Consider the following 22,171-nt stretch of genomic DNA (forward strand, 5'->3'; position numbering starts at 1 on the left):
AGTCTGCCCTCTCCCTTCTCAGGGAACAGAGTTCAAGTACATCAATGGGGTGAAATGATAGGAAATCAGTGGCGTCCAAGGGTTACAAAGTCAGAGGTTTGGGAGTCAATTTTTTTTCATTCCTAGGAGTGAGAATTTGACTTAAGCTAAAAACGTTTCCTAAAGAATAAAGGGAAGTGTGTTGAGCTTCTCATCTAAGAGGAATGCTTCAAGTGTGTAAAGATGAAAAGAGCTAGAACAACTAGATCTGCAGTAGTCTAGTGGTGGCAGGTGCTAGACAGGGAAGAGAGCAGTCTCTAGGCGTATATAGAAGAGATAAGGGAGGATGGACATTGTGTGCTGATGATGTGGTCATATTTGATGGAGAATAGCCAAGAGACTGTTTCATGCTATTATTCACAAATTCATTGCCCTAACATAGTCCCCTCCTCTTCCTCTGTTCTGGAGAAAAAATTGACATCAGTGCTGCCTCCTTTGCATATAGTCAATATTATGAATTTTTATCATTTCAGAGTGGACAGATATCCAGTGCTACTGTGGTAAGATGATATTTCCAGATAAGCTGTGCCTCTGGTGGTTGGAATTCTGGGAAGAAACATGAGGGTGGTTTGTGTATTTGGGGATATGTGTGTGTGTATGTGTATATATGTATCTTTATATAATATACATGTATATTAAAATGTATACATTTATATGTATTATACATACATAATCTATTTATGTGTATTATACATATGTATATATGTATTATATATAATTATAAATTACACGTTATAAATACATACACATATTAATATACTTCTTTATATATATATATATATATATATATATTTTTTTTTTTTTTTTTCCAGAAGACTAGATTTGATGAAGAGAGCAGTTGTCATATCTGGGTAAAAGTCTCATCACCAGGGCAAAGAACAGGTGGGAATGTATCTAGAGAATCAACATACAGTGAGCAGAAGTGAAGCTTTTCCTAGACTTGACCCTCTTCAAGTCCCCTCTGTCCCCACTCTTTTCCGAAGAAGGAAAGGTACGGCTGTCTTTTTTTCTTCCTGATCGTAGAACTGACCCGAAACATTAGACCTTCAAAAGTACTCTCATTCTATGCACTTGAACACATATAATTTTATAATTTTTACATCATTTTATTATTGTGGTTCTACGGAATTTTCTGCTTCTTACTGATTGTAAGATTGTTAATTTTAACCTATTAATTTCACAGAGATTTAAAACCTAGCATTGAATTGTATGACAATGTTTCGTAATTTTTTGGTGATCTATAACAAACCACTTTTCTCACATTTTTTTTTTTTTTTTTTTGAGACAGAGTTTTGCTCTTGTTGCCCAGGCTGGAGTGCAGTGGTGCAATCTCGGCTCACTGCAACCTCCGCCTCCCAGGTTCAAGCGATTCTCATGCCTCAGCCTCCCAAGTAGCTGGGATTACAGGGGCTAGCCACCACGTCCGGCTAATTTTTGTATTTTTAGTAGAGACAGAGATTTGCAATTTTGGCCAGGCTGGTCTCGAACTCTTGACCTCGCGTGATCCTCTCATCTCGGTCTCCCAAAGTGCTGGCTGGGATTACCAGCATGAGCCAAGGCGCCCAGCCTATCACACTTTTTTTATTGTTGCACTAACTTAAATTTTTTTTGTCAAATATAATCACTTTTTTATTCTAACATTAGCAGGAACAGGAACATCACTGGCAAGAGTGGGAACAATACAGAGAGAGGAGGAAGTGCCACACTCTTAAATAACCAGATCTCCCATGAACTCACAGCAAGAATGTATTCATTACCATGGGGATGGTGCTAGGCCCTCCATGAGGCCCCAATGATCCAGTCACCTCCCACCAGGCCCCACCTCCAACACTGGGGATTATATTTCAACATGAGATTTGGGTAGGACAAAAATCCCAACTATTTCAAGGATTCTAGTTAATATTGTATTGTATATTGGGAATTTGCTAAGAAAGAAGATTTTAAATGCATTTACCACCACCCTCACCCCCACACACAAGGTAACTATATGATACAGTGGATGTATTAATTTACTTGGCTGTAGTAATCACTTTACCATGTAAGTGTATATCAAAACATCATAGTATATATATCTTAAATATGTACAATAAAAAAGAAAAAAAAACAGTCTCACTCTCAGTATAAAAAGTTCTATAAAACAAAACTAAAATTGGAGTGGTCTTGACAGTGGAGTCTGGGAACTTGAAAAATGAGACTTCAGTAAAATCAACTACTATTCCTCTGAAGGCCACAAAACGGTTGCACAGGACATTACTACAGCTCACACTTTTTAGTAATCATGAGAGCAAATATTTATTATGTTCCAGACACTAAATCGATGCATTACATTTAGAGACACTTAGTTTTACACAGTGATCTCAATAGTTAGGTACAGTCTTAAATCCCAATTTATGTTTCAGGAAAAAGAAACTGAGAAAGTATTCATCATGATTAGAAAACAAGAGACAAGGTTTGAGCTCAAATACTCTGGACATAAAATCTTCACTCTGAGTACACATATTGCTCATATTTTCCTCTCCTTGATTCCTTGATGTACCTGGGGTATCCTGAGCAACACACTGACATACCCTCCAAGAACCTTTAGTTGATGTTGGTGGTGGTCATGGGGGTGGTTCCTATGGACTACCCAGGTAGCATGGATGGCGGCTAACAGGCTTTGGGCCTCTTCACATCAGTGATAAAGTGAAACACGGATAAATGGGAAGGCAAGGATGTTATACCCATACTGCTGTGTCTTTAGGAGGGATTAGGTAACTTTCTCTGAAAATATGAAAAAGAGTAAATGAATAAAGAAGCATCTCTCATAACTCAAAGCAAATACACTGTACATCTCAAGGATAAGAAAAAGTTCTAAAGAAGGGAAACCACAAGGAAGCAATGGTCTGAATGTTGCAGATGAGTCAGTTGCAGGAGATAAGTCAAGACAAAGGGTTGTAGGTGAAGAAATGAGAAAATTCAAGAGCTTGGTGGGCATAGAGTCATGGGAGCTGGACAGTTCCAAGGATTGAAATATGGATAAACAGGCTGAGAAAAGCAACATTTAGAGAACTTGTAAATGAGGGAGCCATGGCTTGTGACATTGAAAAATGAGACAATGCCTGCTTCATAGTCAAGGAAAACCCCAACACGGCAGGGAGGCACAGCCATGGAGAGAGTCAAAACCTCGGGATCAGAGGACAAAGACTCCTCAAAGGCACTATACTTACATTTATTCTGTAACCCTATAACCCAGTAGCCAAATAGAGGTCTGTATTTGGAGGAAAGATTTTGATGATTTGCACATCTTCTAACAACATACTTCATATTGCGAGAATATGTTCTACAGTATACCCCCAGGATCCAGGCAGTTTTCTTGGACACGTCCACTTCCCAGTAATGTTTCCCAGAGGAGAAATATTGGGATCCCAAGACACCATAATTATAACACTGAAAAGGCCAAATTGGCACAGATATCACTTGTCTCTGATCTTCTGAAAGGACAAGATTCAAATTTAGGTTGACTGAATTCAGTGTGATATCCACTGCAAGAAAAAAAATATATATATATATATGCATATGAATATAATCATCTATGTGATATATATGATTAGGTGACAGATATGGAGTAGGTTTATCTAGTGACATTGTAATGAAGGAACTTGGGAAGTGACTGAAAAACTTGCACTGATGAATTGGAGGGGTAAAACACTGGAGAAATGTATTTAGCAAATGTTTTGGGAGGTGCTGAGAACGCATGAGGCTAAGATCAGAAGATATCATTGAAACCATAAACTTCTGAAAGGTAATTGGAAAACAGTTATTTAAAGACTGTAACTTTTTCTTACCCCAGTAGCACCGGACAGCTGTCAGTTCTGAAATAATAAAAGATTCAGTGATGCTGATTAGAAACAAAGGAGTAAGCACTGATACCTATCTATTCTTTAGAGTAGGGACAGGGGAAGGGAATACCATGAAGCTGTGAGCTAGTGAATTAAAAGATAAACCAGAGACCTAGCCATTTTTCCTTACATATAAATGCATCCTCTTCATCACAGAATATTCCTTATTCTCTGACCTCCCTCCTCTCTTCTGTCCTCAATTTTAAGTTATCCCACCTAGACAGTTTATCACCTGACACCACAACAATCTCACATCCACAGTCTTTGTCTGCTTCTCCTCACCTCTAAACATTTGCAGCATCCTACTCAGGTCTGGAGCATGGAATACAGTCTTCAGTTTCTTGGAAACCGTTTTTGGCTTTTTCAGCCTCCAGATCTCACTCCTAGGGATGAAAAAATTTTTTGACCCCCACCTCTTTCATCCTGTGTCCATCCCTCCCACATCACTGGTTTCATCTCCTTCACATCACTGATGCACTTGAACCCTTCTCCCTGAGCCTGAGGAGGGGAAGAAGAGAGAGCTGGACCCTGGATCCAGAAGAAATGTGACTATGTCTACTTTCCCTCTTATCCTCTGGGTGACCTCGAGAAGGTCTTCATTTCTTTTTTTTTTTTTTTTTTTTGAGAAGGTCTTCATTTCTTGAAAGCACAGTTTCTTCCTTAAAAATGAAATAATTAAACCCTACTTTGATATCTAATGGAAATAATGAAAAATTAGATAAAACAATAGATAGGAAAAGACTTTGCTACCTATAGAAATGGTATGTGATATGTGGAAAACTCACTGCATCTCAGTGGGTCTTCTGGGAGGGGCCAGAGATGTAGTACTCTGAGCTGTAGATCCTGACTGTGATACGGGGCTCTGTAGGGAAATCCTATGAGCCTGTGCCCGAGTTCAAAGCCTGAACTCCAGTGGAATGGCCCATATTTGAGATTTCAGATTCCTGGGAAACACAAACACTTGGCAAAGGAGAAGTTATGACAACCTAACTAAAAATGGTTAGAATTTTATGTCTTTGTAAGAAACCTGATGTTTCCAAGTGGGTTGGCAATGGTAGACACAAGGAACAAGGACTGCACTTTTCCATAGGAGCTTCTAAAGTGTGTGAACAGGCAGAGATTAATTATCATCACCAGAGTCACAGCTACCGTCCTGAGGCTGGAGTCTACTTTTGGAAATCTAAAGAGAACCTTGCATAATGATCTGGTACCTTCTATTTCTAAGTAAGCAAAGTAAATGTAAAGGAGCTGTCTTCATGCCCTATTTTAGGATTTGACAAGGCCCTCCATGTGTATGACAAACACATATAAAATAAAAGATCTAGGGCTGGATGCTGAGACAGAGGATGAATTAAACGAGTGAAGTCACCGAAGTCTGACAGTAAAAGCTCTCATCCTTAATATCCTTTTTGGCTGTAGCTCTGAATTTCAACCACTGAATTTACTACCATAGAATCGAGTCCATTAATAGTTATGGAACACTCAAATACTCATCGGGGACCAGCAATTTAAGATAATGATACATCCAAATTTTACTACTCTGGGAGATTTTTTATTCCGATTGACCACCAAATAACTCTAATAGCTACAAACACTTCTTTATAACTCACAAGCACCACTCCTGGCCACCCATACGCACCATTTCATGATTCCACTCATGTCCTAGAAAGAAAAGAGAAAACATGAGTCAAAGTGTATAAACACTGGTGTAAGACTAACGAAAGAAAGAAGAACAGTAGAAAAAAAAAATGGAAAAATCAGAAGTGAGTTATATGAAAATGTCAACAAAATTGGCAAATGTTTAGCTAGACACACCAAGAAAAAAAATCAGGAGTGAAAGATGGGATATTACTACTGACCTTATGGAAATTAAAAGGATTATAAAATGATGAACAACTGTATGCCAACAAATTAGATAATCTTAATGAAACAGACAAATTCCTAGAAATACAGAAACTATCAATACTCATTAAAGAACACATAGAAAATATGAATAGGCCTAAAACATGTTAAGAGATTAAGTTGGAATTCAAAGACTTCCTACAGAGAAAAGACCTCACCCAGATGGCTTCACTGGCGAATTCTGCTAAAGGTTTAAAAAGAAATAATATCAAAACTTCATAAATTATTTCAAAAATATAGAAGAGCAGGGAACACTTCCTAATTGATTACATGAGGCTCATCCTACCCTGATAAAAGAACCCTGATAAAAGAACCAAAGACATCACAAGAAAAGAAAACCATAGGCCAATATCTCTTATAAATATAAATACAAAATTCTTCAACAAAAATACAAGAAAATCAACTCTGGCAATCCAGCAAAAAGATTATACCTGATGGCCAAGTAGAATTTATCCCAGAAATGCAAGGTTGGTTCAACATAAAAAAAATCAATTGAAGTAATATACCATATTAATAAAATAAACGATAAAAACCACATGATGCTCTCAATAGACATGAAAAAAAAGCATTCAGCAAAATTCAGCACACTTTCATAAAAAAAACAAAACAAAACAGGAATGGTAACAAACTTGGAACAGAAGAGAGGTCCCTCAGCCTGATAAAACACATCTATGAAAAACCTACAGCTAACATCATACTTTGTGGTGAAAAACTGAATGCTTTTTCCCAAAGATCAGAAAAGACAAGGATGTTTGCTCTCACTACTTCTATTTAACATGGTATTGGAGGTTCTAGTCAGGGCAGTTAGTCACAGAAAACAAATAAAAGGCTCTATGTTGGCAGTTAGATAGAATGAATAAGATTTAGTATTTGATACCACAACAGGGTGACTATAGTCAACAATAATTTATTATGCATTTAAAATAATTAAAATAGTATAATCTGAATGTTGGTAACACAAAGAAATGATAAATGCTTGAGGTGATGGATACATCATTTACTCTGATGTACTGATGTAATTATTATGCATTGTATACCTGTGCCAAAATCTATGTACCCTATAAATATGTATACTTATTAAGTACCAATAAAAACTAATTTTTAAAAAAGCTTCTATATTGGAAAGAAAGTAGTAAATCTATCTCTTTTTACAGATGACATGGTTTTATGTACAGTCAGAAAAGTCCTGTTCTATCCACCCCGCCTATAGATAACCTCTTCCAATCTTTTTTTTTTTTTTTTTTTGAAATAGAGTCTCACTCTGTCACCCAGGCTGGAGTGCAGCGGTGCGACCTCGGCTCACTGCAACCTCCACCTCCCCGGTTCAAGCGATTCTCCTGCCTCAGCCTCCCAAGTACATGGGACTACAGGCACGTGCCACCATGCCCGGGTAATTTTTTGTATTTTTAGTAGAGACTGGGTTTCACTGTGTTAGCCAAGATGGTCTTGATCTCCTGAGCTCATGATCCGCCTGCCTCGGTCTCCCAAAGTGCTGGGATTACAGGTGTGAGCCACTGCGCCCGGCCTCCAGTCTTAATTTTAGCTCACACATAGGTGCTGTTTTTTGTCAACCTTTATATATCTAATCATTGTCTTTTGTCTGTAATCATGTTTCTGTAACACTGTGGCAGGTCAGGTTTCCATTAGCAACCAGAACAAGCAGTTTCCCTTAACCCTTTACTATAATTTTGATGAATGCGTAAGTTAAACATTAAAGAACTGGAAAAGCTGGTGCCTGAGTACCAGGGCTGAAATGTGAAAACAAACCCTTTAAAGACCCTGCCTGGGTTTTCTCATACCCTAAAGTCTGATCGAATAATAAAAGCATCCTTACACATACAACTTGTACCAGGGCCCATTTAAGATTAAGAAACTTTCCAAGACTCTAGAGAAAGCTTTCTAGACCCCAGACCCTAGTTAAAGATAGATATAGATTGAATGAAACACTCCTGCTTGTAGGTGCACTCCCACGTGAAGGCATAGAGCTTAAAATGTATATAAGCACCAGAAAAAAAAACTTGTAACTCTGAGTTGGTCTGATAAGTTACTCTGACCTTCTCCCTGTAACCAGTTGCAAAAATAAACTCCCTTCTTTTCCAAGTCTGTCTGCATCTCACTGGACTGTGAAAAAAAAGCAGCTAGACTTCATTCTGTACAGGTACAATACTACATTCCACAAAGAAGAAAAAACGGGCACCAGTAACTAAGAATATCTAAAACATAAGCTATTCTCCAACCATATTGTTTCCTTTCTTATGCCGTATTGTCAAAATGGTATCAATATTCACTCAGTCCCTGTCCCAGACACTAAAACATTTTATCAAGCCAGTCCATCCTTAACTTCTGTTAGTCATCTGCATTCCCCCATCATCACCACTATGGGTTAATTTGTTTTGAGCAAGATGTACCAATATATTTGGCTTTACTCTTTCGTGACACCTGCTGGTGTACAACCAAATAAATGGTTTTGCTCTCTATATTAGCATAGTTTTGTTGTTCAACAACTAAAATTGCCTTAACTGGGAAGGAAGTAAGGGTTGTGGCCAGAGAGGTATTACTTTAGTCACAGATGGCTCTGGAAGCTCAAACCTCTGTCACAATTCTGGCTTCTCTGTGCCTATTAATTCTCATTTCTTCCCTATATTTTGACTGTATTCTCAGATTTTAGTTGATAGCAACTTGAATCTCTTTATTTGAATTATCTTCACTGATATTATTTTCTGCTAAAAAGGACAACTTCCCTTCACTGCAATGACAGTACAATTTTGTCACCCACAAGCATTCAGGATTGGGTCAGATGTCCAACTTAAAATAATCACTGTGTGGCTGGTAGGGATGTAAGGATTGGATATGCTGATTTACATATAATTAACTCATTCATCCTTGATAGTGCTGATTTTCTCAGGTCTAAACAAGCACAAGGATGGAAATAGACATGCTAGTCTTTCTTCCGAGAGTAATTCTAGGTGTTATTACCAGAAAAACGAGGAATGGATATTGACGAGACAAAAATACTGAGTACCATGTAGCCCCAACCCTAGCATTATGCAATAGACCCTTATAAGAAACCCGTAGGACAAATATTCTATGATTCCACTTATATGAGGTACTTAGAATAGGCAAAGTCATAGAGACAGAAAATACAATAGTGGTTATCAAAGTAGAACAGTGGTGACCAAAGGGAATGGGGAGCTGTTTTTTAATGGGTACAGTTTCAGTTTGGGATGGTGAAAAAGTCCAGAGAGGGATCACACTAATGGTTGCACAACAATGTGAATGTACTAAATGCCATTGAATTGAATGTGTCCCCTGAATCTAAAATTTTAAAAAACCTGAAAAAAAATTTTAAATAATAATAACTGCCATCTTCATTCCCTCATTTAGCTACCTACCATTCCAACCTTTCAAAAATAAAAATGGCCAAATATAATAAAACTATTACAGAAAGTATTAAAAATCAAAGTATCTTTTTTATAAGGGAAACAACCTAAAATCTCATCTAATTTTTGCATCAATTTTCAAGTTTTGCGTCTTTCTGTCTAGATCATTCTTTGGCAGTAAGTGTTGAATGTAGCTCTTACGCAATGAACATCAGTCCCTCTAGCAAACAAACAATGGATATATGATAACACCATCCATCCCGATCGCCGTCATGAGAATCCATATAGAAAGAAAACTGTTACAGGGACTCTCAGGAGATAGGACTGTGGAGGAGAAATACCACAAATAAACAGCATATATCTTTTTTTTTTGTAGACTGAGTCCGGCTCTGTCGCCCAGGCTGGAATGCAATGGCGCCATCTTGGCTCACTGCAAGCTCCGCCTCCTGGGTTCACACCATTCTCCTGCCTCAGCCTCCCGAGTAGCTGAGACTACAGGCAGCCGCCATCACCAGCTAATTTTTTGTATATTATAAAATGCCCGGCTAATTTTTTGTATTTTTAGTAGAGACGGGGTTTCACTGTGTTAGCCAGGATGATCTCGATCTCCTGACCTCGTGATCCACCCGCCTCGGCCTCCCAAAGTGCTGGAATTACAGGCGTGAGCCACCGCGCCCCCCAACAGATTATATCTTAACATATTGGAGAGGAATAGCCAAAGTCCCTACTCAGATAAAAGAATAAGTTCCTTAGTTTTCCATTTGCCATTCTTTGAAGCTAACATCTAGAAGTGAAATGTTAATCCCACAGCATTTATAATTTTTGATCTACCAATATTTTTTTAAATTCCAAGTGACCAAATAGCAACTAAGACTGACTTAAATAGGACAAATGCATGGACAAATGACATAAACACAGTGTTCTTTTGTGAAGGTGGCGATTCAAAGGGTTGTGAAGAGCTTAAGGAAGAACCATAAAAAAGGGCCTATGGAAACTTTTCATTTTTGTTTTTACTAAGATGTAGTTCAAATACCATAAGATTTGCCCTTTACAGTGCATAATTTAACAGGTTTTAAAATATTCACAATGTAGTGCAACCATCATTGCACAGTGAATCCAGATCATTTTCATCACTACAAATAGAAATTGTACACTAATTAGCAATTACTTCCTATTAATTCTTACCCAGAGCCCTGGCAAACATTAATCTAATTTCTATATTATGGATTTGCTACTTACAGACTTTCATATAAATGGAATCATACAAAAAAGAACTTTGTGTTTGCCTTCCTTCAATTATAATGTTTTCAAGGTGCATCCATGTCATAGCATGTATTATTAATTCATTATTTTTCATAGCTAAACAATATTACATTGTTTGGATATAACACATTTTGCTTATCCATTCATCAGTTAAGGAGATTTGAGTTGTTATTATTTATGAACAATACTGCTGTGAACTTTCATATATGAGTTTATGCACAGATATATGTATTCAGTTCTTCTAGGTATATAGGTAGGAATGGAATGGCTAGGCCACATGAGAACTCTCTTTACGTTTCTGAGCAACTGCCAAGCAGTTTTTCCTAAGTAGCTTTACTATTTTACATCTCTACTAGCAATTCAAGAAGGTTTCAATTTCTTCACATCTTCCCAAACACTTGGTATTGTCCATCTTTTTTTATTATAGCCATACTAATGAGTGTAAAATATGTTTAGGAACCTCTGTTCCAGAGTAATCTTAAATTTAAACAAAAAAAGAAGACAAAAGGAAAAAGGAATTTTAAAAAAGCTGGGATATAAGCACCAGAGACAAAGGAAACAATTCAACAAATGAAAATCAGTTACTCTCCTGCTTCGTTCCAAATCTTAAAAAGGAAATATTTGGAAATTCAGCAAAGAAAGGAAAGCACTGTCTGTCTATATATTTGTCCATCTCTCTCCCCAAAAGGCTCAATATTCTATCACTTTATGTTTAAAAAAAATTAACAGGGGGCTGGGTGCGGTGGTTCAGGCCTGTAATCCCAGCATTTTGGGAGGCCGAGGCAGGCAGATCACAAGGTCAGGAGATCAAGACCATACTGGCTAGCACAGTGAAACCCCATCTCTACTAAAAATACAAAAAAAATTAGCCAGGTGTGGTGGCGGGCGCCCGTAGTCCCAGCTACTCCGGTGGCTGGGCAGGAGAATGGCGTGAACCCGGGAGGCGGAGCTTGCAGTGAGCCAAGATCGCACAACTGCACTCCAGCCTGGGCGACAGAGCGAGACTCTGTCTCAAAAAAACAAACAAACAAAAACAAAAACAAACAAACAAAAAAACTTAAATAGAACACATTTCTTAAATGTGTATGCTCTTAAACCTGAAAATGCATGTGTTTACCTGTGACTAATCTGAGTAAAGAGAAGTCTGATGAATGCCTGACACTAGATCACATATAATAGGGGCCTAGAGACATAACTAGATATCATGGATCTTCTCTGCAAGGTAAAATGTATTTCCTTACTTCATAAATAAATAAAAATGTCATTCATGTCCATGACATCTAGAATGGATGACAAGGCAGCACTGCAAGGCCAAAGAAACCCCTTAGGGTCAGCACCAGGATGAGAACGCAAGGGCACAGGAGGGAACTGTGTTCCCAGAATCTCAGATTGAGCGAACCTTCTTACCTGCAGCAGCTCCATTGTTGACCACTGACTCCGACACTCCACATCTGAGATGAGCTCTCTCACCAACTGCTTCTGCTGAACTAGCTCATCCTCAGCCTCTGCAAACTTATCCAGCGTCTTCTTTTCCTCTTCTTCCAATCTTTGCAGCTCTCTCTGCTCCTCACTATTTAGGATGCTTCTAAGCTGATCAAATTCTGTTTGTATCCTTTGTCTCTCAGTTTGTACCTGATACTGCAAGGATGGACAAGAGAGAGACGTAGTAAGTTTGTCAGGCTAAGGGCCTATTGTGCAAGGGATTAGGAGCCAGTAGGGAAATATATACATATGTGTGTGTGTGTGTGTATATATTTATATTATCTGTATATATATATATTTGTATTATCTATATATAGATTTTTTTTTCAGGGAGTTCAAATCAGCAAGGGAGTAGAAGCAATAGAGGTACTTGGAGGGAAGCTATTTTTTCCTACAATTTTCCTTTCAGTACTTACCAAAACAATGACCTCAAACTGTCTTATCTAGGCCAACCCTGAGACAAAATGTAAAACATAAGGCTTAGCTTCTAGATAGCTTTCCTGGATATTCATGACTGCCTGCCTTACCACACTCCTAATTTGAATCTTGAGGAAAACCATAGTTGTCCTTTATGTAGTGTCTTCCACCAGAAGTAGTAGAGCCCCATTAGAAAAGAGCAATGCAACACAGTATTTGCTAGCCTTCCTCATCATAGAGTCTATCTTTGTGCTCAGTTCCAGGTATGTGTATGTAATTGTAACATGTCCACTTTCTAGCCTCCACCCCCAACAGGGACAAGACAGAGAAGAGAACTAATCAACTGGCTTCAGGACTCATGCAATGTCAAGGAATAAAAAGGACGAGGCCTCCTTGGATTAAGGTCCTGTCAAGATTCCTGTCTCAGAAATCCTTCAGAATCTCCTCTTGCCTTCCAGGAAGTTTTCTCTTCTCTGATGTCAGCTTCCAGCTTCTCAGCTTCCTCCTCCTCCTTCTTCAGCCTCTTGAGGACTGTCTGGAGTTTCTCCTATGAGAAGGGAATCACACTAGAGTCAAGCTATAAGCTTTCTTAGTATCTGGATAGAGGACAAACAGGGAAAAAATCAAGTTGATCCCAGAAAAAAGCAATTTACAGAAACTGTGAAGCTGGTGATTAGAATCTATGACATGGGGAAAAATTTGAGGAGATGAATGTATTGTTTACTCATTGTGATGAAAATCAATACCCCTCTAGAGGAGTAGTCTGATTCTCTCTTTCCTTAGAGTAAGTATTTACCCTGCAGAAAGTCCTTTCCTCTTATCCATGCTCTTTCCTCGTTCAATCCACAATGTTCCTTAGCAATTATCCTGCTTAGAGAAGCAAGAGAGCTAACTTTGGGAAGGAATTTATCACTTATACAATGAAAAAGGAAAACACAAGACAAAAATCTCTCACTCTTGGCTAAGAGACTGTACTCTAGGATCATCTGTTATGTAAATGAAAGGAATACACAGGAATGTACCCCAGGCATTGGAAGCTGAGCATAGGGTGAAAGATGTACATGGAGAAGATCACGGGACTCAGAATTATGGTTCCACAAGGGGTAAAGAAGGATGAAAAGGGCTGACTCCTTTTTCAGACTCAGCCCACCTGCGCCCAGGTGATTAAAAAGCTTTATTGCTCACAAAAAAAAAAAGAAAAAAAGAAAGAAAGAAAGAAAGAAAAGGCCGGGCATGGTGGCTCATGCCTGTAATCCCAGCACTTTGGGAGGGCGAGGTGGGTGGATCACAAGATTGGGAGTTCAAGACCAGCCTGGCCAAGATGGTGAAATCCCGTCTCTACTAAAAATACAAAAAAAAAAAAAAAAAAAATTAGCCGGGCGCGGTGGCAGGCACCTGTAATCCCAGCTACTTGGGAGGCTGAGGCAGGAAAATCGCTTGAATTCAAAGGGCAGAGGTTGCAGTGAGCCAAGATCACGCCACTGCACTCCAGCCTGGGCGACAGAGTGAGACTCTGTCCCAAAAAAAAAAGAAGCATGAAAAGGTGAGATTTTCCACCAACTACCATCTTCTGCCCCATCTCCCTCCATCTAGGGCCCTACCTGACATTCCTTGAATACTTCCTCTGTGAGGACTGTGTGGTGACCACGGTGCTCCTGAGACCGCTCACAAAGCCAGCAAATGACTTTCCTATCCTCCTTACAGAAGAGTAGGAGTTTCTCTCCATGTCGATCACAGAGATCTCTCTTCTTCCCATTGTCTGGGTTCAACTTGACCTCCTTGAGTCTCTCCACTATGTTGGCCAGATGCTGATTAGCCTGTAGATGTTCAAATGAGTAACTGATACCACACACAGGACAGCTGCTTTTTTCTTCTGGGCTGGTCACTGCCTCCTTGTTGCTCACAGTGATGCAGGCTCGGCAGAGGCTGTGGCCACAGCCTAGACTCAAGGGTTCTGTCAACAGCTCCAGGCAGATGGGACAGGATACCTCCTCTTGTACGTTAAGCAAGATTTTTGAAGCCATTGCACTGCTTCCCTGGCTTCTTCTGGTCCTAACTCCTGAGGCTCTCCTCTCTCTTCTGGTTATAGACCCCTGGGTGGCTGAGAAGATTGAAAGGGGATGGTATAAGAATGGTACAAATAAAAAGCATTCTAATTGCACACACATCAAAGACTGGCCAAGACTACAATATCAAAGAACAAAGAAGATGAGGAAGAGAAACCAAAAATGGCTGAAAGTGGTCTGGGCAAGCTGTTAATGCCTCAAGGCTTTTGCACTTGTTCATTACTCAGCCTAGAATTACCATCCTGTTGCTATTTGCATGACTTTCGTTTATACTTTTTTCAACTTTCTCCTTACATGTCCCTTCATCAGAAGAGCCTGCTAAGACAAACTTAAGTACAGCACAACCACAAACTCATCATTCAGTGTACATTTGCCATCTTTCTTTTATTATCACTATCTATTTTTAAATGTCCACCTCTTCTTTCTAAAATATAATCTACACATAGATTAGGCACTTTTGTTTTTTTACTGCTATAGCCTCAGTGTTTAGAACACAGAGAAGCACAATGTTTGATAAATATATAAAAAAAAAACTTCCCTGTCTCTCCATAGACAACTAAAACTTTATCAGTGTTTCATTATTTTCCTTCCATTATTTGGAAATTCTTCAATAGCTGAACTTTGGAACCCCAGATGTGGTTTCCAGTGAAGAAGTGCTCGCCTCCTAACACATCTACCCACACAAAATCCTCCCATGCCTTCATACACTTTCCAGAGACACCCACAGAAACAGCAATGACCACAATATGGAGATTTCATTACCAGTTACAATTTAAAAATCACTTTGACCTGTTTGTTCCTCCTTCAAAAATTCTTGAGAAATAAGAGTACTCCCTTTCTTCAGATGAATAAATAAAATTAAATGATTTACAAAGATCACCCAATTCAATAGGTAGAATTGGAGTGAACATAATATCCTCAGAGTTCTCTTTCAGAGGTCTCCATGCTACTCCACTTATTTAAACAAAGAAAAGCAGAGGTAAAGCCTGAAAGAAGTAGATTGGGATTCAGGGTTATGAGAGTGTAGAAATGGAGGAAACCACATAAGTTGGGAATTTCTGGGGGGTCTTGTGTTTGTAGATGGTAGGATTTCATCTTGGCCTGAAGGATGTTATAGAGGTTGATAGGAACCCAAAGGTGTGTATTTGTTGGGGGAGGGGGTGTAACCAGCTGAATTACACGTAGATCACAGATTCATACCAATGTCAGATCATCGAGGAATAGAAATACCAAGGAGATGGCTGTTGGTCATGAGAGAGATGTCCCAATATATAAGGGGAGACCACATTTAGGAGCAATGAAGTTCTGTCTGTGTTAAATCCACATCCACTAATTGAATGCCAATTATTCATGTGTTTATTTTGGAAATTCTCACTGAAGACACATTATCTTCCGTGATTAAAATCCAGGAAATGGATTAAAATCCAAAGTTGAGTATGAACAGATGGTATTAGCCAGAATAAAGTAAATAGTCACCTAAAGAAGATAGAAGCTAATTATATAATCATTCATAAAGTGTAAAATGGTAGGTGTAAAAAACACCATCATAGAGAGGTATAGGTTTTTAGAAAACCAAATAATGTGCTAAATAGAGAACTATCCAAGATATGTTGCTTGGATAAGTAAGAGTTTAATGAAAGCTGAATAATGAGAAAGGAATACAGAATGAGAAAGAAAACAAATATTTTAGGCAGAAGGAATCATGTAAGTGAATGCCCCGTTCATGGAGGACACAGCATCATAATATCTTCGAAAGTTTTTAAATGTGTGGCTGGTAGGCAAAAAGCCCTAGGCCTTGGCATCACATGAGCCTAGAGGAACCTGGATATGTGACACTTCCTAAATGAAGTAAAAGTGACAGTCTCTTTCCAATGAATAGGAGGTGGGGGCAGGGATGGGAAGATGCAGGACAAGTTAACAGAGGAAACAGAGAGAAGCAGATGAGGGTGGGAAGTAGAGTAAGGTACAGGAAATAAGATTGGAAGTCAGGCTAGACATGTGGCGGAAAAAAAGGTTAGCATTAGGCTTAAGTCCTTTCTTCCTATAAAAAAGACATCGCCATCACCATCCCCTGGTATATTATTTTATTTTTATTCTTTTTGGTAAGCACAGACCTCATTTTCCGTAAGAGGGTTGAGACTCTTGTAACAAAATATTCTCTGTAGGGCCCTGGAAGCTATGTTCATGGTCTTTACAAGGGAATCAGTCCGTTGATGTAAGATTTACCTAAGCTACATTAGTTTCACACACATCCACATGGTCACATGGTCTTGTACCACCGTAAGAATCCTCACTGAGGCCAGGTGTGGTGGCTCACGCCTGTAATCTCAGCACTTTGGGAGGCTGAGGCAGGTGGATCACAAGGTCAGGAGATCAAGACCATCCTGGCTAACAAGGTGAAACCCCGTCTCTACTAAAAATACAAAAATTACCCAGGCGTGGTGGCAGGCGCCTGTAGTGAACCCAGGCGCCTGGTGTGAACCCAGGAGGCAGAGCTTGCAGTGAGCCAAGATGGCGCCACTGCACTCCAGCCTGGGCAACAGAGCGAGACTCCATCTCAAAAGACAAAACAAACAAAAAAAGAATCCTCACTGAGAGCTCACCTGATGTGGCCCTGTCTGCATGCTATATCTCCTGTCCTGTATTCGCCCTGTGGAATTAAGCTGCATGAGTGCAAATGGCAAAACAAACCTGCAATTATTGCTTGTGGTCAGCCAGAGGGTGTACCACAGAGTAGTGGCATGATGATACAATGCCAATTCTCAGAACCTGAGGTCGGTTTAGACAAGAAACTGTGAGGCAAAGGGAAAAAGGGTGGCTCTCAGTAGGCAGTAACATTTTGATACTTGTTCTAGTAGATAGATTCATACCCTCCACAAAAATTGTTCACTTATGTGAATGTGACCTTATTTGAAAATCACATCTTTGCAGGTGTAATCAAGTTAAGATGAGGTCATACTGGATAAAGACAGGCCCTAAATTTAATGACCTGTAGTTTTTGTTTTTTTTTTGAGATGGAGTTTCGCTCTGTCGCCCAGGCTGGAATGCAATGGTACAATCTCAGCTCACTGCAACCCCCACCTCCCAGGTTCAAGCGATTCTCCTGCCTGAGTCTCCTGAGTAGCTGGGATTACAGGTGTATGCCACCAAGCCCAACTAATTTTTAGATTTTTAGTAGAGACGGGGTTTCACCATGTTGGCCAGGCTGGTCTCGAACTCCTGACCTCAGGTGACCCACCTGCCTCGGCCTCCCAAAGTGCTGGGATTACAGGTGTGAGCCACCACACCCAGCCTTGACCTGTGTTTTTATAAGAGGAGAAGACATACAGACACACGGGAAAGAAAGCCATGTGACAATAGAGGCAGAGATGGGAATAGCACAGATATAAGCCAAAGAATGCCAAGGTTTGCTAGAAACCACCAGAAACTAGGAGAGAGGAATAGAACCAATTTTTACATAGAGCCTTCTGAAAAAAATCAAGTTTGCCGCCATCTTGGTTTTGGACTTCTGGACTCCTGAGCTGTGATACAAATTCCTGTTGTTTTAAGTCATCTAGTTTGTGATAATTGGTTACAACTGTGCTAGGAAACTAATATAATTGAACAGGTTTGATAGTGAAAGAAAGATCTGTGATGTGTGACAACCTAGGAATCTTTCCCATGCTTGGCAAAAGGATACAATAAAAGCTGTATGGAGATAAACCTAGGCCTCGAGACCTGTCTACTCCTCTAACCATCCATCAAAAGACCTTAAGGAGGAAAAAAAGCTGAAAGTTGGCTGGCAAGCGTCATCCAGCCAATGGTACAGATACTAAAAATCATACAAAAGAGATATACTGGTAGCCCCTGGCTACAATGACCATTGGTCAGACCAGGATCTGATGACTAGTAAGACAAGGAGTTTATATGATATGATAATATTCACCCCTGTTTATGGCTAAAGCTATATGAGCCAACCACAGATGTGGGGTTCTTTGTTATCTTTTATTCCAATCAGTATCCAACCAATAGTTAGAAATACCGGGGGGGTCCAGGAGAGGAAGTAGTAGAACATGCATTCTGCCACGGGCTGTGACTTCATGTTCACAGTGAGGCTGCATGTTGATGCCAAAGCTGCTGCCACCATAATGGCAAAAGAATGAGAAAAGTGCAGAGTAACCAGGGTCCCACATGTGAGAATTGACCCCACCACTTCCCAATGTGGCTCAAGCCCAGCAGCAGTCAGAGAGGTAGAGAAGGGAACGTAAGTGTCATTGACCTGACAGAACTCCCAGGTTACCTGGTTACCATAACTGCCAGGTGATTACACCCTTCATTTGAGTCTTCTCCTAACATCTGGACTCCTAACATCTGGATATGATAATGCAAACTTTAAGTCTCTCTGCAGGTAGATAGTAAAATTAGAGTGTCTCTAAGAGTGACTTTTAGGGGAGGATGTCTTTTGAAGTTTCTAGACAATATCCTAGACACTTCTTCTGGATTCTTGGTCAGAAACTGCCAATAAGGAAAGTAGAGCCTGTTTTGACATCCAGAGGCCCTGAGAGCTCAGAAACATTGCAACATCTCCTCCCCATTCCTCTACGCACTGAGTTCTTGCTTCAGCTACTCCTTAGAGTCCAGGGCTCAATCTATATATCACATTAATGACTCTCTCCCCAAGAGCTGTAGTGTTCTGGTCAATATACCTCCAAAAAGTTATTTTTTAACATAGAATCATTTTCATTAAGCAACCCCTAATGTCTTTTTCTGTCTGTTACTTCATGAGAATATGCTGAAAGGGTTTTTTTTCAAATTAGTTCCCAGCCACCTCCACTGCCACCACTCCGGTAGAAACCACCTGAATTCAAGAAATTGTTCTTCCACTAGTCTTGCTGATACTATCATTGCCCTTCCTTTTTTTTTTTTTTTTTTTTTCTTTTGAGACGGCGTTTTGCTCTTGTTACCCAGGTTGGAGTGTGGTGGCGTGATCTCGGCTCACTGCAACCTCCGCCTGCTCGGTTCAAGCGATTCTCTTGCCTCAGCCTCCCGAGTAGGTGGGATTACAGGTGCCTGTCACCATGCCCGGCTAATTTTTGTATTTTTAGTAGAGAGAGTTTCACCATGTTGGCCAGGCTGGTCTCAAACTCATGATCCACCTCAGGTGATCCACCCGCCTTGGCCTCCCACAGTGCTGGGATTATAGGCGTAAGCTACTGTGCCCAGTCATCATTGCCCTTCTTCACTCTGCTCTCATCTCTGTTCTTACATCAGTAGGCAGAGTGATCACCTTAAAGCAGATGTCGATCACGTCACTCTTCTGTTCAAACCCATGCCATCCAGAGTGAGGCCAGACTTCATAATGGTCCAGTTAGGCCCACATCACACATCCCTTCCCACTGCCTCAATCCTCAGAGCGCACCTTTTTTTTGAGACAGAGTCTCGCTCTTGTCCCCCAGGCTGGAGTGCAATGGCGAGATCTCGGCTCACTGCAACCTCTACCTCCTGGGTTCAACTGATTCTCCTGCCTCAGCCTCCCGAGTAGCTGGGACTACAGGCGTCCGCCACCACGCCCGGCTAATTTTTGCATTGTTTTTAATAGAGACAGGGTTTCACCATGTTGGCCAGGCTGGTCTTGAATTCCTGATCTCTGGTGATCCTCCCGCCTTGTCCTCCCTAAGAGCTGGGATTACAAGCGTGAGCCACCACGCCTGGTCAGAGCTCACCTTTTGTTCCTCTCCATGCACACTCCCATCTTAACCTTCAGTATCCACACTGTTCTCCTTTTAAGCCTGGGGGAAAAACCATTAAAGCCTTTAATTTCCTCACATTCTTAAGATTCTACTCAAATGCGTTCTTACAATGAAAACTATTTAAAACTTTCATAAAAACTATTTAAAGTTGCAAGGCCTTCATGAGGTCTTCACAGAGTCATTACCCTAATGTAACTTCTTGAAGATGTTACTCCATAGTATTAGTCATCTTCTTGTGTACTCTATCATTCATTGATATGGTCTATGATCACTTTCTAATTAGAATGTAGGCTTCCATGTATATTTCATATTTATTGAATGTTTAATGGATGCTAATTGCACGTTTTTACATTAGCAGCCTGCTTTATAATCAATTTTATCCCATATGTTGGGTCTTGTGCCTGACTAGATGCCTCTGGGAGACAGTCAGTATGTAGGCAGACATGGATTCTACCCAGGAGTAAGGCAGAGACACAGGATGGCAGTTACAGTGAACTCTGAAGGGTGAGAGCAGAGGCCCGAATGGCATGTATCAGAATATCTGTAACATAACAATCAAGGTGCAAATTGCTCACAAGTGAGCTTAAGATAGGACATACTCTATGTCAAATTCTTAACAAGAAGATTAAATCTGTAGGCTCCTTCTGAGCCCACAATAAACAACTTCTGTTAAGTAGTTGTGAGCAAAGAAAAGCAATAAGAAATTGAGGTTACAAATCAATGCAAAGGTGTGTCTAAGAGGAAGAATGATGAGGAACAAGTTCTGAGACAGGTGAAGACGCTGCTGGCACATGGGTTACTGAAGTAAAAGTAAACAGGTATGTTCAGGGACGTGCAAGGAGAGCCCTGAGACGACCTGCAGAAAGACATAGGATAAGAGGGAACAGAGCGGTGTGCAGCAGTCAGATCACTCAACCTGCTATTGTCAGGCAGGCCAAGGACTAAGAATACGTGAGGATGGCCACAGAAAGCCCCTTAGTGGTTGCCAGGAGGGCAGCGAAAGAACCCACTTCAACCCCTGGCCACACTCCCATGGCTCCATTCTATCTGACGCCACATACTAGGAGCTAAGCCCTGCACACACTTGGAAAACAGAGACCTCCTCTCACCAACTTCTCTTTCGAGGAGGGAGGAGGGGATGGAAAATAAGAGATCTTCTGTTCATCTCTTTAAGAGAGAGAGAGAAAGAGAGAGAGAGAATTCAGTTTCCTTTGCAAGGTAGAAAACCAAATTATACAATAGGAAGGGAATGGAAATGGATTCAGCCTGGAGAATAAAAAGATACTCCAGAAAACAAAGGCGGCCTTCTGCCTCTTTAACACTGCTTTCAAAGCTGTCCCTCCCCAGACTCTAGGCTGCTATCAGTGTGCACTCAAAGCAGGAAGCCTACAAGCTAGCCTTTGCTCCCGACAGAGCAGGGGAGCCTTGGGGCCATAAATCAAATTCCCCTAACTTCACTGAGAGCTTTTCTCCTGGATTCTTGTACCCTCTACCCACCACAAACCTCCCCACACACCTTCAGACCAACAGAAATCTCGGCTCCTGGTTGAAGAGGTGAAGAAAAGCCAGGGTGGGTGTGGTCAGGATTCATTCAACAAATGAGGTTCCTCTGTGTGAAGAAGTCCCTCCCTCCTGAGGAGGAACTGCCTGAGAAGTGAAAGTGAAATTTTTGGGGCTGTCAGGAAGACAAAAGGGGAAGGAGCGTCTAGGTGAAATGAGCTGTGTGGTCCTTTAGAGCCTCTGGACAGAAGGTAATGCTCTTAATCCAGTGACCCTCGAGGGCAGAATGGAGGATTTGCACTAGACGGCACATTTGGCAATGTCTGAAGAGATATTTGGTTGTTAACTAGGGGGATGCTACTGGCATCTTAGTGGGTACAGGTCACAGATGCTGCTAAGCATTCTACAATATACGGGACAGCTCCCACAACAAAGAATGATCCATTCCAAAACATCAATAGTGCTGTGTTTGAAAAGCCCTGTTTTAACCTTCCCTGCCTCCCAGGCCAGCTAAA

The 22,171-nt window shown here is 40.5% G+C and overlaps 1 protein-coding gene across 3 annotated transcripts; it reads right to left on the bottom strand.

The window, feature by feature from the left end:
• Positions 1-2,305: 2,305 nt before the first annotated feature.
• LOC129008850 (E3 ubiquitin-protein ligase TRIM34) lies at positions 2,306-21,798 on the bottom strand. 3 transcript variants are annotated; one of them, XM_054441306.2, is made up of 9 exons: positions 21,673-21,798; positions 20,130-20,195; positions 13,963-14,462; positions 12,813-12,908; positions 11,870-12,100; positions 5,557-5,579; positions 4,200-4,300; positions 3,864-3,890; positions 2,306-3,560 (listed from the first exon to the last, which is right to left on the bottom strand). In XM_054441306.2, the coding sequence occupies exons 3-9, from the start codon at positions 14,383-14,385 to the stop codon at positions 2,995-2,997; spliced, it is 1,467 nt and encodes a 488-aa protein (XP_054297281.2). In that variant the 5' UTR covers positions 14,386-14,462; positions 20,130-20,195; positions 21,673-21,798; the 3' UTR covers positions 2,306-2,994. The 3 variants fall into 3 exon arrangements, with proteins under 3 accessions (XP_054297281.2, XP_054297282.2, XP_063527277.1); XM_054441307.2 differs by lacking the exon at positions 20,130-20,195 and having other exon boundaries at positions 21,673-21,753; XM_063671207.1 differs by lacking the exon at positions 20,130-20,195 and having other exon boundaries at positions 2,306-3,890; positions 21,673-21,754.
• Positions 21,799-22,171: the final 373 nt, after the last annotated feature.

Source organism: Pongo pygmaeus, chromosome 9 (assembly GCF_028885625.2).
Source record: "Pongo pygmaeus isolate AG05252 chromosome 9, NHGRI_mPonPyg2-v2.0_pri, whole genome shotgun sequence".
NCBI lineage: Eukaryota > Metazoa > Chordata > Mammalia > Primates > Hominidae > Pongo > Pongo pygmaeus.

Bases quoted from the DNA above. Each gene is read 5' to 3' on its own strand.
- LOC129008850 (XM_063671207.1), bottom strand. From the start codon at position 14,385: ATGGCTTCAAAAATCTTGCTTAACGTACAAGAGGAGGTATCCTGTCCC. The intron at 4,301-5,556 runs GTGCGTATGGGT...TTTCATCCCTAG, and splicing joins ATGAGTGGAATCATGAAATG to GAGTGAGATCTGGAGGCTGA. The intron at 3,891-4,199 runs GTGAGGAGAAGC...TTATTATTTCAG, and splicing joins GATGCTGCAAATGTTTAGAG to AACTGACAGCTGTCCGGTGC.